Source organism: Callionymus lyra, chromosome 16 (genome assembly GCF_982586985.1).
Source record: "Callionymus lyra chromosome 16, fCalLyr1.hap1.1, whole genome shotgun sequence".
NCBI classification, from domain to species: domain Eukaryota; kingdom Metazoa; phylum Chordata; class Actinopteri; order Syngnathiformes; family Callionymidae; genus Callionymus; species Callionymus lyra.
The window spans coordinates 1,974,635-1,991,610 of record NC_141833.1 but is presented as its reverse complement, the minus strand read 5'-3'; the positions used below and the strand labels follow the sequence as shown (position 1 = coordinate 1,991,610).

General features: G+C 40.3%; 1 protein-coding gene across 2 annotated transcripts; it reads right to left on the bottom strand.

Annotated features, from left to right (window-relative positions):
* Positions 1 to 97: 97 nt before the first annotated feature.
* On the bottom strand, positions 98 to 16,271 carry depdc5 (DEP domain containing 5, GATOR1 subcomplex subunit). Of its 2 annotated transcripts, none has more exons than XM_087811945.1 (42): positions 16,052 to 16,271; positions 15,786 to 15,874; positions 15,416 to 15,503; positions 15,289 to 15,335; positions 15,072 to 15,157; positions 14,906 to 14,989; positions 14,642 to 14,691; positions 14,242 to 14,311; positions 13,877 to 13,955; positions 13,746 to 13,807; positions 13,224 to 13,293; positions 13,092 to 13,164; positions 12,930 to 13,033; positions 12,789 to 12,863; positions 12,440 to 12,574; positions 11,718 to 11,779; positions 11,586 to 11,659; positions 11,445 to 11,514; positions 11,328 to 11,364; positions 11,146 to 11,266; positions 10,844 to 11,067; positions 10,570 to 10,770; positions 9,667 to 9,802; positions 9,502 to 9,590; positions 9,220 to 9,276; positions 8,098 to 8,281; positions 6,965 to 7,125; positions 6,773 to 6,893; positions 6,536 to 6,703; positions 5,084 to 5,306; positions 4,887 to 5,014; positions 4,713 to 4,812; positions 4,485 to 4,547; positions 3,952 to 4,055; positions 3,796 to 3,876; positions 3,192 to 3,324; positions 2,825 to 2,924; positions 2,585 to 2,764; positions 1,097 to 1,260; positions 873 to 1,044; positions 555 to 698; positions 98 to 488 (listed from the first exon to the last, which is right to left on the bottom strand). In XM_087811945.1, exons 2-42 carry the CDS (start codon positions 15,841 to 15,843, stop codon positions 190 to 192), a joined length of 4,677 nt encoding a protein of 1,558 aa, XP_087668071.1. In that variant the 5' UTR covers positions 15,844 to 15,874; positions 16,052 to 16,271; the 3' UTR covers positions 98 to 189. The 2 variants fall into 2 exon arrangements, with proteins under 2 accessions (XP_087668071.1, XP_087668070.1); XM_087811944.1 differs by having other exon boundaries at positions 2,525 to 2,764; positions 16,052 to 16,269.
* Positions 16,272 to 16,976: the final 705 nt, after the last annotated feature.

Genomic DNA, 16,976 nt, shown 5'->3' with positions numbered 1-16,976 from the left:
ACTTTTCACCTCAGAACTATTTAAATAATTATCTAGGTGTTTAACTGGAAACACTACAGCTGGAGAAATGGAAAATAAAGGATATCAACACAAAGAGTTATTAAAATAATTATAATTTTTCCGTCAAAGCAGAACACCCAGTCCTTCATAAATAAAATCATAGTATAATACAGTAACTCCCTTTGGCCACTAAGGAGCGCTAGAATTCATTTTCTCCTGACAGCTGTCCCAAAAGTTGAGGAGTCTGTTGTCTTTGTTGGCGCAGAAGTCGCTGAAGTCTCTGAGCAGACGGTCGGCGAGCCTCTCGTCGCCCAGCACGCCCGTCCTCCAGGCTTTGGTCAGCATGGTGTTGTAGGCCCAGTAGTAGCCGGCCCGCTCCTCGCCGCCGAACGCTCCCTGGTTGTTGGAAGTGGTGGAGTTCCTGCGGCGCCGCTGCTGCCCGCTGGAGTACTTCCTTTTGGCATAAGGCAGCTGCAGGAAGACAGTTCCTGGCAGAGAGACAGAAGAGTGAGACTCTGGCTCACAACGGTGTGACTTGGCGTTGAGGGTCTGACCTGTGACGTGGATGTACTGAGGCTTGTTCTCTCCCGGGAAGTTGAAGGCTGAAGCTGAGAACTTGTCGTGCACAAAGCCGAACCTGTAGAGTATGGCCTCTTGGAAGAGTTGCATCCTCTCCCAGTAGGTCTCTGGTTCGAATCCTAATATGAAACATACTGATCAGTTGTGAAGTTGAAAACAACAGAATTATTTGGGCCACAAGATCACTAGGAAGACATCGAATTGTCAGATGATATTTTGAGCATCTTCATAATCACCATCTGGTTCTCTGCAGTTAAGTGACAGAAGCAGATTTCAACTCAAAAACAAAATACCTTCAAAGAGGTTGTCACTGCTGTTTTTTAGCAGGCAGGGGATGTTGAGTGGGATGAAGAGTTGGGCCCTCAGGGGGTCCCCGTAAAGATAGGATGTCATAGCAAAGGGAACCTCCAGAGCGGGGACCAGCAGGAAGCCACAAGACGCTGCCTTTCTGTGCCACCCTTGGACCTGAGAAGACATGTTTAGTCGTTTCCCGGGTGACTTCAGCCCAAGTCCTCACCAGCTCGAAGAGCACGGCGGCGGTGACGGCCATCCAGTGCAGCTTGACCTCGAAGGCAGCGTTGAGGGAAAAGTTGCCGTGGTAGTAACAGCTGCACCACTCGACACGGTCGCTGCGGTTGTTCACATCCAGCGTCGCCATCTTCTGCTCGGGGACGGTTGCGGCTGCAGGGCAGAGGGAGGTGGAGACACATGGACCCAGAAAAGAGAGAGAGAGAGAGAGAGAGAGGCAGCAGAGGAGGGAGATGGATGCAGGATGGATGGATGAGTCCAAGCAGAGTATGAATGAGTGATGAAGAACACTTTTAGGATTTTTTTTTTCTGTAACACTTTCACAAGAAGGATTGTTTGCTTTTACTTGTTAAAAAAAGCCATTTTCAACAGTGAGGTAGTTATTTAAATTGTAATCTTTAAAACGGAAGATTAAGTCTATTATGACATAGTTTTTCCCTATTTTCTGATGATTGTATGACTTGGCACAGTACAGAAAACTTTTTGAAGTTTCCAGAAAGAGAAAGAGCCTAACAGAGTAATACTGTACGGTTTATCTTGATTTTGCTTTGGAGGAGCAAATACATGGAAATTTCACGGTTCTGACACTAGGTGGTGCAGAAAAAACACCTTGCTGCTTTAATTGATCTAGTTTGTGGTTTGTCTGGTCACTTTAAATGACCATTTGTTAGTTAAATGTCTTGTTAATTATGTACCAGCCATATTAACTGACGGTAAGTTGGGAATGAGATGCTTTTGGAAAACAGAAGTGCAGCAACACGTTATTGTCGAGCAAAAAAGCAGAAGCTTGATGTGAGCATGCTGCACTGAAGCGGCAGAGCGACAGAGGAGGACAGCGCACACCACTGCACCACAGTTCCTCACACCAACTGCTGCTCACGCTCAGGACTTGCAGATGTGGATCACATCGATCATGTGACACCATCGGACCGCTACCGTCGGTCATGCTCTACACACGGAAGGTAATACGGCAGCAAAGATGCAAAGTTGCAGCCCACTGCCGCCTGGTTCTCAGGGTCACACTGCTGGAGATGGAAGTTTACATGTGATGCAGGTTCAGGGCTCATTGCTGTTGATCTATAGGAAAATCGATAACTAATTTGAGCACTTTGATGTTCTCAATTCAAGATTTAACTCGTCATGTTCCTCCTCTCAAGGAATTAAAGTAAACAATGAGCCTGTAACAAACATGACAGATGGATAAAGAGATCGAGGGTGGAGTTGAAGCAGCTCTGCTGGTTTGATCAGAAGAAATAATTAGAATAATATTTTTTTTTTGAACCATTTTTTTGGTGTGGGCAGAGACCAAAACAAACCCACCCTCCACTCTATGTGACACTGGACTCAGGCGGCAGCTAAACCGGACTTGGGCATCATGAGCCGGAGCTCCTGGTTGGGAGAACTGGGCGGGGTGTACCTAGCAGTGCGGCGGCCTGGCTGCGTCCTCCAAAGCTTCGGCTGAAGGAGCTGTGCCTACTTGCGTAGGAGGCTGGCCTGCTGGGCAGCCAGGGGAGGAGGAAGGCCGGGAGGTCACAGGGTCGTTGCTCCTCCAACACGAAGGCCACTTCAAACCACTTCCTTTGGAACAGAGCAAAGTCTTCCAGGGCAGCAGTGGACCAGCCCCCGGCCATGGTGGGAGGCAGCTGGGTACTTGGACCTGCCGGGAACATTCCTTGAACTCGCTGGACAGAAATGAGAACAAACTCCCCTCACTCACCATCCTTGTCTGCCACCATTCTGTAGAAGTAGAATCCGTAGACAAACGTGCGCATGGCATCTCCTGAAGCGTGAGCCACCAAACCTTCATCCAACATCTTCTGCTCACACAGAAACATACAGTACTTAATCAGTCTTAGTCTGCACATTCAGCATTAAATAAAAGAAACATAGTTTAATGCTTGTAGTCTCAAAATACTTCAATGCCAGGAAGTGTTTTTGTTTGGAAAACACAATAATTGGTCTTGCAAAACTGAGCATGAGCATTGTTTTTCAAGTAACTTGTCTTCATCATGTTTGGCTAGTTATTCTGAACTATTTTCTTCTTCAACTTCTTGAGAATATGTTTGTTAGTTGAGAGCAGTCACCTGCATGATGTCCACAGCTATGCCAGGAGTGGCCACACCCTCCACGTTATTAACCAGCCAGTGAACCACCTCAGCGCTGATGAAGCAGTTCGGTGGCAGACCCTTCTGCTCAGGAAGCAGCTGAACTCCAGTTCTGGAACCACAAACACAACCGTCTTACTAGCCTGTTTCGCTAACCCTGCTATCAATCACGACGATCACTTAACAGCAGTGGGTCGGTGTTTATAAGTAAACAAACAAGAAGACAAGACGAGAAACTGACACAACAAAAACCTTGTTTTGTAAAAAACAAATGTGAAAGCAAACTAAGATTCAACAACATTGCAATACACTTTTCTGACATGCGGTGTCAGAAATAATTATTTTTTAACCTGTTACTTCTATTACAATCTGGTTCATTGATGATGACCTGAAAATCAATCATCATTTTCATATAATTAAGTTATTATTATTATTACTAAAAAAGTGTCAGCAGATACATGAACATACAGGATTAATAAATGGCAGAATTACAAATGATTTGATGGACTTTAACATTAAATTCATGTCATTGTACAGTTTTAGTCATTTGGCCCTTATTCCACAAAAGCCGCCATAAACTTACGTTGGATGTTTGATGGCTTCAACGATCTCCAAGAGAGTTGACGAGGATGACAGAACGGAGGCACCTGTGGCCGAGTGTCCACTGTCGACAGAGCAGCTCATACATTTAGTCACACTGCGCTGTCAGACACTTTACAGACGACATACGACGGACAACCTGGAGTCATTGTTGGCTGCGTCTCCTGCAGGAGCTGCTGTGGCCCCGGTGCTCACTCCTGACTGGATTCCCTTGTCAGCAGCCTCAGTGGTTTCCACAGGTAGCTGCAAAGCAAAACTAAGTTAGTGTCTCACTGATCTACTGTTCAAACACCTGCTTGTCTCAATGGTTGTGGACAACATTATGAACACTGAATACTAAAACTAAACCAAGGCAGAACTTGCGTCCACTTAAAGTACTTTAATGAAGGTGAAATCAGCAATATAAATGAAAAAAAAAAAATCAAATATGCTGAAATGTATAAAGTCAATCTATCTATTAACATCCATTATTTTTCTTTTAGACTAATATATACGAACACTTAATTTTAAAGGTCATTAGACGAGGATGTTGACATAGTATTAGAAGCATTCTGTTAGAACAATTGATATAGTTCTAAAATACATGCTCATGCTGTGATGCTGTGTTAGTAGGAGGGAAGTACGGACACACACCTACAAATACTGACACATCTATGATGCTCCATTACTGACCTGAGAGTGATAGATGTAGGAGGAGCGAGGACTACGAATAAAATCCAAAATAAAGGCAGCGTCCTGCGAGCGCACAGTACAGAGCAAAACCCAGGATCAACAAAGCCCCAACAGAGGAGGAAGGAACAGAGAGAAAGATGGAAACCAGAGCCGAGCACACTCACAAAACAACCCTACAATTAAAGCCTTCTCTAGCCCACACAAACCCAGAGGGAGTTCGGTGCTCACCTTGCGTGGACTGTCTACGTAAGTGGAGGTTGTGACCACAGTGGACAGCTCACTGACCACCGCTGCTGGTGGCTTCACCTGCTGCTGCTCCTCCAGGGTCCTGGCAGCAAAGCATTAACATTAAGGGATTAGACCTAAAAGGGACCTCCAGTAAATCCAATCTATGTCACTAACTTCTGGTTCTGCTCCATCTCCAGCAGAGCTGATAAAGCAGAGGTGCCTTTTTTGCCTTGTGGAGGTCCAACAGGCTCAGTAGGATATGATGGGAGTGGGCTGCTCACTTTCATTGGAGTTCCCTTCTGCTTAGTAAAACACGAACATGGTTGATTGGTAAAAACACAGCCTTTTTTTATTCAATGTGTTATTCTTACTCTGATGATTCTATCAGAGCGGTGGCGCCGTCTGATGCGGTTGAGACCCTCAAGGAAGCGGATAAACCCATCCAGGAGAATCCAGTCGCCACAGCCACCGGAGCCATTATTGGCTCCTTCCCCGTATACGTCCCAGTGTCCCTCTCCATCTGCCACTCGCCGAGCCGCTCCGGCTGGTAGAAGGAGGAAGCGAGTCCTCCAGAACTTCAGAGAATCTATTAAACTAGGAAAGAAAGGCAGGCACAAACAACATAAAACACATAAAACTTTGGAAGGTTAACATTTTCCTTTTGAAAGAAGTATATATCTTGAACAATGTAACTCCAATGTTTTATTATTGCCCATCTGTATCTACAATTATTTACACATTGAGATGAAGACTCTTGTTTTGCCAGTTTCTCATTGTATATTCTGATCATTTCAAAATGTTTCACTGACCACCGATATAAAGAAGTTTGGTTGTCTTGTGACACACAATGTTTACCCTTGTGCGACCTCGGGGTCAAGGTGGCCCAGAGGCCTGAAATCAAACATGTTTGTGGTATCCCTTGTGTTGCCTCTGGGTCAAAGTGAACGACCTCTCTTGCTTCAAGAAATAGATATGCAGTGGCGGAGGTCGTTCACCATGATCCACAAGCAAAGCTGGTGTCAACTAGTGAAGCTCAACATTAAAAAAAACAGCTGAGAGTTCAACTACACAAATCATGACTGTTCAAAATTAAACCGAACATTTTTTGTCAATTTGTCAGAATATTGTAGTGTGATAGCTATTGACAATTCCTTTAAAGTTCAATAGTTCGGTCCATTGAACCTTTGTTTACTCAATAGCTGGCCCAGGAAATTAAAGCTCTTGAACATTTAGATTGTTATGAAGTGCCATCAAACTAAAAGACAAAGTAAAATATTTTCAAAAAACTTGGAAGGACATAATGGAAGAATGTCCATAATAACAATATCAATATCCATATAATTAAATATATATAATTATGAGCAAAATGTTGATAAGATTTAATAATTTTATGTATTTATGGGTTAAATCAACATGAATCATTTCAACATTTAAATTTGATGAATTCTGTGATAAAAGAAGACAAATATTTAAATGGAAAATTAGAAGTAAATAGTACCAACACAGTGAAAATAAATAATTCACAACTAGAATTTAAATGCTACTCAAAAAGTTTAAAAATGAAACTTGGAAATCACATTAGTAGGGTGGCTATTTTTATGTTGATCCATGTAGCAATTTTTTTTTTAACAAAATGAAAAAAACTTTTTTTTATTTTTTTTTTAATCGTATTAAGTTGAACATGTATTATTGGAATAAATCATACCACAATGATTTAAAAATAATTAACTACACCGATATGATTCTGTGCCGTTATCGTAATGAAGAAATGTCAAACCTCTGTAGAATTTTTATCCAATTATTCAATGTTTGATTACACATACCTAAAATCTTCAGAACCAGCTGAGCAGATGTACTGATCCAGATAGTTCCACTTGTATTCTTCCAGTCTTTCATGGCCAAACTCCACCCAGCAAGGGACAAACTGAGCATCATAATGTGGGGGACACAGAGTGTAGCTGTACTGGATTTGAGCCGACTCACAAGGGTACCTCAACACACAGATGTCAGAAGTTATAAAATGATGACGTGACCTGAATAATTACTTTGGCTTCACTTACTTTGGTAAGTAACGCGTGACAGTGATGATCTTGTCTTTGAGGCAGACTTTATGGAAAGCGCGAGCCATGCTCAGCCAATAAATAGTCTCTTCCTGTTCTGCCCTTCGCAGAGACACCAGACCTGGAGGAAGCAATGGATTCAGACATTTATAAATATCGAGTCTTTCTTTAATGAACCATACTTTAAACAACCTCTGGAATAAAGGGGGCTGCTTCCGAGGGGTGTGGCCACCGTGGGCTGGGACTTCCTGTTGTTTGTCTGGACGATGAGTTGATAACCCTGCATCAATCGCTGGCAGATGAATTCCTCAAACACCTGTGTGGCATTCATCACTGGACCTTCATCATCCCTCCTGGGAAATGGAAAAAAACAAAAGAACAATGAGGACGATAATAATTTTCATCCATTTTCCACGGATAACTCAGAATTTGAACTAGATTTCCTTGATTATTTTCTACGTTTCATATAGCCAGATAGTTAAATAGAATTTTAAACTGTATTACTGAACATTCTCTTTGTCACCCAGATGAAAAATCAGGTACAATACAATCCTTTTGTTGTGGAATGATAATGACAGCAATAGAACTAACATAACAAAAATGCACAAAATTGTGGAGTTGGTTTGTATTAAATCTTTGAAAACCCATAGATTATGAATGATTAAAAATGCCCAAATGTGGTGTTTTTCTACTAGCAGAAAAAAAAGGAAAATAAACATACCTTTCTTTCAAATGAAAACATCCAATTAAAACATTGTAAAACAATAGTTGAAGAAAATAAGAAATTATCTGTGTGACGAGATTTTTTGATACAAAATAATTGAATCTTTTTTTTTTTTACTTTTGCAGTGTACATATTGTTGCTTTATATGGCAACTAATACAGTATTTTGATTTAAGTGCATCTTAAATTGATCTAGCATCAATGCTCATCAGTATGTGTCTGTTTGCACTAAAACAACCGTTTTCAATACTAAACTATTATTAAGCCCCGCCCTCTTAAATTGTATTTTTTTCTAAGACGGACTCTTGTTTACCATAAACACACCCCACTCTACTGTGATTGTCAAGCATCAAGGTTTGTCACCTCAAGTCATCCTTTCCTGAAGTCTCTACCTTGACTTGTTGTAAACAAGGCGGGCCGTGATTACAGCTCGCAGTAGGAGGAGTGAAGGCCATTATCGCGAAATAATGGACACTACTCTCGTAAGCCGAGATTTTATTCATTATGAGGGGCTTGAAGAGTAAGACTTCAACATTTGAAACATGTGAGTCAGTAAAGAAAGTTGAGTTTTCAGATGAGTTGAAGGAAGAACAAGAGGTTACCTCTCCAGGTCACTGTGCGGCAGCAGATCATAGCAGCCTTCAGTGTAGTCGTTCTGAAGCGTCTGGCGGTCGGGGAAGTAGTCCGTGGTCAGGGGCAGACAGGCCGGAGTGGTGAGGGACTTCCAGTCCACGCCGACTGTGCAGCAGAAGCTGGGCACTGTCGGAGGTGTAGACAGCAGCAGGGCTTCAGGAGGACCCAGACCAGACAGACAGACAGACAAAACCCCAGCGCAAAGACAAATGCATGTACCAACATTGGAGGGGTACATGAGTGTGGATGGAAGGAAGGGAGGGAAGGGGGGGCGGGAAGGATTGGACATATAACAGAAGAAGAGAGTGGGAAAAAGCAGAGGATTGATGAGAATGAGAGCAAAATGGTGATAGAAGCAATAGAGGTTGGAAAGAAAAGAGGGGAAGAAAAAACAGGAGAGTGTTACTTGACTGGTCTGATTGGCTCTGGTGGTGATTGCACGACCACGTGGCAAGGTGCAGCAGTGATCAGACATGCAGATCGTGATGTTCAGCCCTCAGATTTCACTCAGAAGAAATTGTGCTCTGGCCCAGCGATTATTGGTGACTCGACAAAAATTGGCATCATGCAAACATAGACATGATTTAAAAATGATCATTAAAACAACGTGTGCAAAACAGAAATTGGAACTTGTGAGAGAAAAAATAAACGTGACACATGCATCGCTAATATTCAACCAGCAGTGTGATTGCAATCCAGTGATAGTGGAAGAAAATTAAGAGGAAATCGAACTGGAGGATTTAAAAGACCTGATATATCGACATTTGAAGGTTACAGTGATTAAACAAAGGCCTGATAAAAAGGACAAGATAGTGGTAGGACAGTATTTTAAGGGGAACATTGAGAGCAGAAAGAGCAAATAACCTCAAACCTCATGACCTGAATAAGTAGTATAGAGCAGAGACCCCTTGAGACAGACGTCTCCTGCTCCCTGCACATGCTGAACAAGCCTCCAAAGCTAAAAGAAACCTGCTCCTGGATTTTACACTGCAATCAACTTTACCGTTAATATGATTTCCTTTTCATCCTGACATTTGCAAAATGGCAATCATGCAACACTTCATTTTCAATTGTTGGCTCTCAGGACTCACTTGGGTTGGCATTATTCAGAGAGTCATCGATCAAAGAACCTCTGTCTGTAAGAGATGCTGTGAAGGACAGATAATGAAGGAGAAGCAGTGAGTAGATGAACAAATTCTGGAAACAGTGCGGAGACATGTTCCAGTAGTACAAGGTAATAATCAACAGACACAATAATGTATGAGGCCAATGAATGAATCAACCACTTCTTCAAACTTTCAATCACAAAAAGATTAAAACTAACATGTTAGTGCATAACAATAAAAAAACATTTATCTCAAAACTGTAAATACCATTATTGTTGCTCTGACTTCCTGTGAACTCTTCCACTGCTCCACCGATGTATAGACCATTCTCTCCTCCCTGCCTGAACATTGTTCTCCTGGGAGCAAAGAGACAAAGAAAAGTGAGTGGAGGCGTCAGGTGTGGATGTGAGAGTGACGCTGGCTGTTCAAAACCTTCCGGTTGCCTCATGATAGGCCAGCTCCAGTAGTTCTGCAGAGGTGTGGGCTGGATCTCTCTGCTGGCTGCCCTGCAGCTCTGCCATGTTCTGTCTGGTCTGGTGGTGGATCTGAATAGCTTCACCAGAGGGTCCTAAAACAACAAGAGTGATTTTTTTTCTTTGGAGAGTCTGAGTTAAGTTTACACCTTAGGTCATAAATGAGTTAAAAATAAACCCCACTCAATTAAGTCTCTAAAGGGATACACATGATCTAACAATACACAAAATGAGAGATCAAGTCACTATTATTTAAGACTATTGAGTAAATTGTATTTAAAAAACATCTAGAAATTATATTGAAACCACAAAACCGGGGGGGGCGGAACTAAAAATGAATAGCAGGAACAATACATTTCATTTTACAAATGCAGAAACTTAAAAGATTTCACGTGTCTCATAGAAGTTCTTAAATGTCACTTTCATAAAAAAAATGTTTGAAAGTTACTAAGAGCTTTCAGATAGGGATGATGTCTTGTCATGTCACAAGCCACAAAAGAGCACGAGTAAAGCTTCATAGAAGAAGAAACAGAAATGTATAATCATGATTGTAAAGGGAAATACATTTTTTGATTACAGTGTCTCTTTGAAATTGATCTTGGACCTAAGCATGGAGTGATTACAGCTGGCTGGAAGAGTCCATTATTACATCATAATTGGATCCGCTCTCGTAACCTCTTGTTCGCCAGGATTTAAGCCGTGGATGAACTTCATAAAGTAACAACTTGAAAACATAGCATCAACATGATGAAGAACTTATTGCATCTTGGAGAGGAAGACTTAAACATTTGAAAAATGCAAGTGAGTCAGTAAAGTTGAATTTTAAACATTCTTATTACAATGAAGAATCTTGTTTATTTACCAACTGGGAACGTGTGCATCCATCGACGTCGGTTTGAGGTGAGTTTCATGGGCATCCTTGATGGTGTGAAAGGGTTAATTAGGGCCCTTTGTGGGGTGTAACCCCCTGGCCTGATGTGCAAGGTGGACTCTGCACTTCCCACAGTGAACCGGCCAGGAGCACTTGAATCACGCTGAGGATCCATAATCTTCTCCAGCAAATCTAATGAAGACACACACCGTTTGAGAGTGACATGGGATAGAAAACAGCCAATAAACATCAGCAAACCGCTCACCTCTTGTACTTGTGTAACCGAGAGAACTGCTGACTTCATATTGGGCAGGAGGCATCCTCGGAATGAGGAGCATGTTGGACACCGGGCCTAGGCTATCGTCAGATGCTAAACTCCGTTGTTCATCAGGACCTCCTGCGCGAACTGGAGGGGAAGTACCGATCCCCACTCCCACATCCACAGACCCCCAACTCTTCCTCCCACTTGCCTCTTTTTCACGACCCATCCTGAAACACAGGATTACTTTAGTCTATCAGGAAACTGTCCAACAGATAACACAGCAGTCCATCACTTCTAGCACATACCTGTAGTTGGTGCTTCTCTGAATGCGAGAGGGCCCAGGTAGTCTGAACACCTGAGCGTCATGGGCATCATAGTCCACCTGTATAGGCAGACTGTTCTCTGAATCCTTTGGTGCACACAGACCTAAGGAAGGAACAAGTCCATTTAGAATACAATTAATGAGTAGATTCAAGGATAGACTTACTGTTCTCTTTGTTACTTTTTGATTTCTCGGCATGGAGCTAGAAAATGATACTGAAGTTAAACAGTGGCTCAGGAGGCAAATAGAATTAAACTGTAAATAAAGGACTTTTTTTTTTACCTTACGGCTTGCCACTTTAATTCGCGGGGTAAAGGAACTACAGGCGTTTTGGCTTTTGGAGGTGTAGAAACTAAAAACATGCAAGAAAATGGTTAAGACTTTTAAACTTTTTGTGTTATAATCTTCAATATAAGTTCATGCCTGTGGTTGATCCAGTGAGGAAGGTTGTAGTCGTCACCCACACGAGAGTCACCTGGTGATGTTTTATTGTGTAGCTAAAGTAGAACAGTTGATCAATAATACACTTGTGTCTAAAGAAATCATCAAACATACCTTAAATAAAGGTACTGCATGCAGTGGCTGCTCTCCCATACAGACCAGATCCACACCAATACCTAAAAAGAGAGTACAGAGCATCAGTCTCGAGGTGTCACATCCAGATGTTGTTGTGTATTAAACAATTTTTTTTATTGCCAAACCAAATTTGTCAAAGTTTCAGCGGGCAAATAAGTGGATGAAGATTATTGTTTTGAGGTCGAAACTAGAACTAGAATGTTGATGTATATCTTCACCCACCTTACTTAACACACCTTACTTATTTTTTTACCGTATCTATATTTACACCATAAATAATCTTAAAATGTTTACATTATGTTTACAGAGGCAAAAATATATTTTTCCTCATTCTTACCATTGGTAAATCAACACTAAGCTTAGTTGCAGCATCTCGATTTCCTTTCCATTCAGATCCATCACCTTTAACTTCAAAGCTCCACCGTATGCATTCCTCTAAGTAATTTTCATCATGAGGGTGTGTGCATGATACCCAATTTGACTGTTTAAAGAAAGAAACAAACTATTGTATTTCTCTGGGAATAATCTCTTCCGTCTCACTGCTAGTCTCTGTCAACCTGTACATTTCTATAGATTAGCCACAATCACTCTGTGTATATCTTCAGAGCCTGTGCATAAAAATAACAAACCCCACTACATTCAAGTTAGCTAGTAGTAACCTTCTCTGACCTAGGCAGAACTTGACTCTTGATCATACTCACCATTGTCAATCATGCGCTGTTTGGTAAGAATCATGAGAAGGCGGTCCACCTCAAACACTCCTACTCCAGGTGTGATGACCACCGACATCTGACCAGTGCGGTCAAAGTTCCGGTTGATGTAGTGCTTGTCAAACACTGTACGTGATGAAAGTCATTAACATTATTGAAACGTCTTTTTTTTCTTCTTCCTTCTTACAACATACAATTTTCTAAGTCAAGATATTTCTAAATTTTGATCCGATTGTTGAGCTCATTAAAAAATAAAAAAATAAAAACAAAAACATTAGAAGCTGCAATACCTAAAGCATGAAGGAAAGTCTTATTCCATCGCTTGAACGTACTTACTGACCATTGAAAGAGAGGTTTATTGCTTCAAGGTAGTTTCCTTGGGCAGCAGTCGAGTTAAAGCCACCGAGAACACCATCTGACACAAGGTTTCTGGATTAATTCAAGCAACACAATCTGTTTCACACAATGGACATGCCCTCACCAGCTTCTTTAAGTCGCACCAGCACTGGATACTGAATGAAAAGCTTCTTTATTGTGATTAGTAAGGATGTCCATTCATCTCGTCTCTCATTCTGAGCCACCACCCTGGTCACAATCTTTTATCATCCTGTGCTGCTGAATACTAGATTTACTGAGTACATACCTGTAGAAGTCTTCGTAAAAGCGTCCTTCGTGATCAGGTCTTATGGACGCTCGTAGATTCTCTGGGAACTCATCTGAAGATGGTGAAAACAATTAGATCATCTGTGACACATTAAACATCTGAAATACTCACCTATAGTTTTAGCGTTGTAAAAGGTCCGTGAGAAAAGAACCACTGTCACCTCATGACTGCAGTTCTTATCCTGTTAAAACAATTAATAAATCAATTGGGATACACATGCATTCAAACTGAACTGTGAAGTGCATAGATACTGGGCAAGAACTATAGTACAGTCTGGGAGGGGGCCACCATTGTGACCATGTTCGTGGGGCTGCACATTGTCCTTGGGATGACTTTTAAATGACTAAAACTGATGTGAAATCATAACGTTCTGTTAAAACGGAGAGAAGGGCCAGGCTAGTTAATTTGGATTAATAGTAGTATGTTGTTTTAAAGCTGCTTTCACAAATTATAAAAAATAATCCCAAAGTAGAATAGCAATTTTATTTTTATTGTGCTTAATTTATCTTCTCTATTACATACTATGGGTGTCAAAAAAAATTCTACTTTCTCTCCTAAATCAACAAGAAAGCCGAACCCGAAATCACAAGACCTAAATTGTCAGCTGTAACAAATGAGAAGAATTATACTGACCTTCCACTTGGCAAAGAGGTCTGACAGGAAACCATTGACTGCCTTCTCAAAGTAGAGATCGCCTGTTCGTCAGACAGATATTAAGCTTGTTATCAGCTGAAAGATATGATAAGACAAAATAATTCACTTACCATAGATATCAAAGTCCCACATCTCGCAGCTCATTTGAATGAAGATGTATACGTTTGCTGAAGTTGACCTAAATACAACCTGAAAAAAAATGGTAATGAATATCAGTAATCTGGGCTGAATATATAATTAAATCAGATGTCAGGGTTACTTGGGTAATGTGACTACTATTAACCTTTGACAGATTGTTAATGAGAAATGTTGACCAATAACAGATTATGCATATGTGTACTAGGGTCAAGGTCACTTTGAAGTGCAAACCACCTAAACCTATTTTTAATGTAATTGCTAAAGTTATAGATTAAATTTGAGGGATTTATTGTATTCTACTAAGATTATAAACTGATCAGAAGACAAGGAAACATACCCTGGTGTCTTCACTGATGTAGCCGCAGGTCACCTTCTCACCCTTCACCCACAGTTCACTGGCCTGAGCTCTGCAGATTAAGGAAAATTTACTCGACATGGTCTCTTAAAAACTTGTGTCATGAGAACTTCAAAACATGCTGACTGGTATTTTATATCCTAATCATGCATTGCTACAAAATGTCAGTTAAAAAACATAAATTGACAAATTAAAATACAGACAAAATGACAAACTTGATTAATAGTTTTTATTAACTGAAATTAATTAATAATATTTAAGTTTTTTAGTAACATGTTTAAAATGGAGGAACTTAAATAAATAAATTCAAACACATTACAGAACTCAGCATAGAAAAGAAAGACCCGATTGGGCAACACGTTTTTTTTGTCTTAAAACCTACCGAATTCCTGCAAATTCTACCTTCTGCGTCACATAGGCACAAGTGCTGACCTGAAACAAAACAATCTCGATATAGAACTTTTTACACAAATAACAAGATGGTTGACATTTAGATCCAGGTTTAAAGAAGATATCTTCTGACAACAAATAAAATAATAACTTATAAAATGAATACATTTCAATTGTTTAAATGTATCCATTTTATACAAAATGAATAAATAAAAAAAAGAAAAGTTAATAGTCTTGTGAGTGTTCTTTGCCCTACCAGACTCTTCTTGAGCCTCCACATGTCCCCTCTGCCAATGTATTGGTCCTTAAAAGTCAGCTCTACCAAGTCAAGAGTAACATCCTTACAAGGCAAAGACAAATGGTAAGTAAACTGCTTAGTTAAAAACCCTAAAAGCCAGATTTAGGAGAGTGGACTAACATACCTTTGGATCAACAATGTTAACTATCACATCTTGGTATGCCCGAAGTTTGAACGCCTGTGCAACAGTCTGGTCCACACTGATGGTCTCTGTGACAACGACGCATAAGACACGGTAATAAAATATTCTTAACATTACACGGAAACAGATTTGAATGCAGACAATAGCAATCGTAGCCATTTAACAGCAGTGAAGGGCAAACAGTAAGGTGCCAGGTTACCTTTCTGTAGATCTTCTTTGAGGCTTTTCACCTGCAGCAGCAGTGGGCTGTTGATGACAGTTGTGAAGTCAATTTGGGATATTTTTTTTTTAAGATGAGACCTGTTTTTCTGTACAATAACATTCACCTGTATTCATCAGTGGGATGTGCAATTTCTATGACATCACCCAAAGTGACTTGGGGGAAAACCTTCGGGTTGACAACCAACTCATCATCTATGCAAAGAGGAAATTTTATAATTATTTAAAAAACGTTTTTTGGAATAGACACCACGACTATAAAAATAAACTGAAAAGGCTCTGTAGAGGTACCATGTTGTCATATCTGGTTAGAACCATTACCATGCATAGGCTCTATTCATTAGTAACTAATAATAAGAGATATCTTCATTATGTCCCTCAAATGTTCAAAATTAAATTCAGACCGATTTGATCTTCTGGAATAACACAGGCATATAATGCAGTTATAATCTAAAATCAGAACAAACAGTGTCTTACCGCTGCCACCAAAGCCTTTCTTGTGCAGGACAAGTTTGTAGCATTTGTTGTTCTTCATCGTGTGTCAGGGATGACAAATTTCTACAAACCTTCGGAGGAATGAAAGTAATATTTATAGTTTTGTTAGAACGTGTTGTCATGCCTCTAACTTTTAAACCGATGACATTAGACATACATTAGCAGAAAAGGTAACATGGGAGTTAGTCAACAGACATTTGGACGTTCATTGCATCGAAGAATTAGAATTTCGAGTTGTTGAGACTCACAGATTATTGGGGCAATACGATGCACAATGCAACCTGCTCAACTCTGTTCATTCTGGTTTTTGTTTTTAAGTTAGTTTAATAAATAAACTGGTCGTTAGCCGCTTAGCTTGTTCCTGACTTCACTTCCTCCAGCTATAGGAAACACGTGACGTCAATAACCCAAAGAGTAAGCAAGATGATTCACTGCCTGATTCTCTGTATTAAAAAACGTTGCCGAAATTTCATCGTTTATGATACAAAGGTTATGTTGGCGCTTCAGGATGATATTGTAGGTAATGTATGTGAACTGTTGGTCCCCTACAGATTAACAGTGTCATCGCAAACCATTGTTTAATAAAATAACTATCCGGTTCCGCTCAGTTCAGTTTCACCCGGTCTCATTTCACTGTAGCACACAACAAACTTCCCAAGGACCTCGTATAATCTGAAAGCGTTGGATAACTTCATCATAATATATTTAATCTGTAAAGTTAAAGTTACTTACAGTTCTTAAACTTTTCACACACGCATCTACAAGTCTGTGGAGAGCCTCCGTCCTTTTTATAATATAATATTATTTTTTATTTGTTGGGTCATTTTGTATTTGTTAGATTAAACATCCATGTATGACCAATAGTAGGATTGTCTTATTCTTATGTTCAGTTTGATACATTGTAATGGCTCATTTTAAGCCAACTGTCTTGTTTTTGTTGATAAATTAACATTTTCTTTTAAAATAGATTAAACCTCTGACTTCGTTGTTGTGTTTTTGCTAAAAGAATCATCTGGTACAGAAAATAGTTTATCAATCCATCATGTATCATCTAGGCGTCTCAGTTTATGTGAATTAAAAAAAAAAAAAAATCCTAGCTATTGCCCCGCAAATCGTGCTGGTGTATTGCTTTTGATGAAAGGCCCTTTAAAAATAAGTATTCCTTAATATGTA

Coding starts and splice junctions, on each gene's coding strand:
- depdc5 (XM_087811944.1), bottom strand. CDS start 15,843: ATGAAGAACAACAAATGCTACAAACTTGTCCTGCACAAGAAAGGCTTT. Junction 14,692..14,905: donor GGAGGCTCAAGAAGAGTCTG/GTAGGGCAAAGA, acceptor GTTTTGTTTCAG/GTCAGCACTTGTGCCTATGT. Junction 4,056..4,484: donor CCTACATCTATCACTCTCAG/GTCAGTAATGGA, acceptor TTTGCTTTGCAG/CTACCTGTGGAAACCACTGA.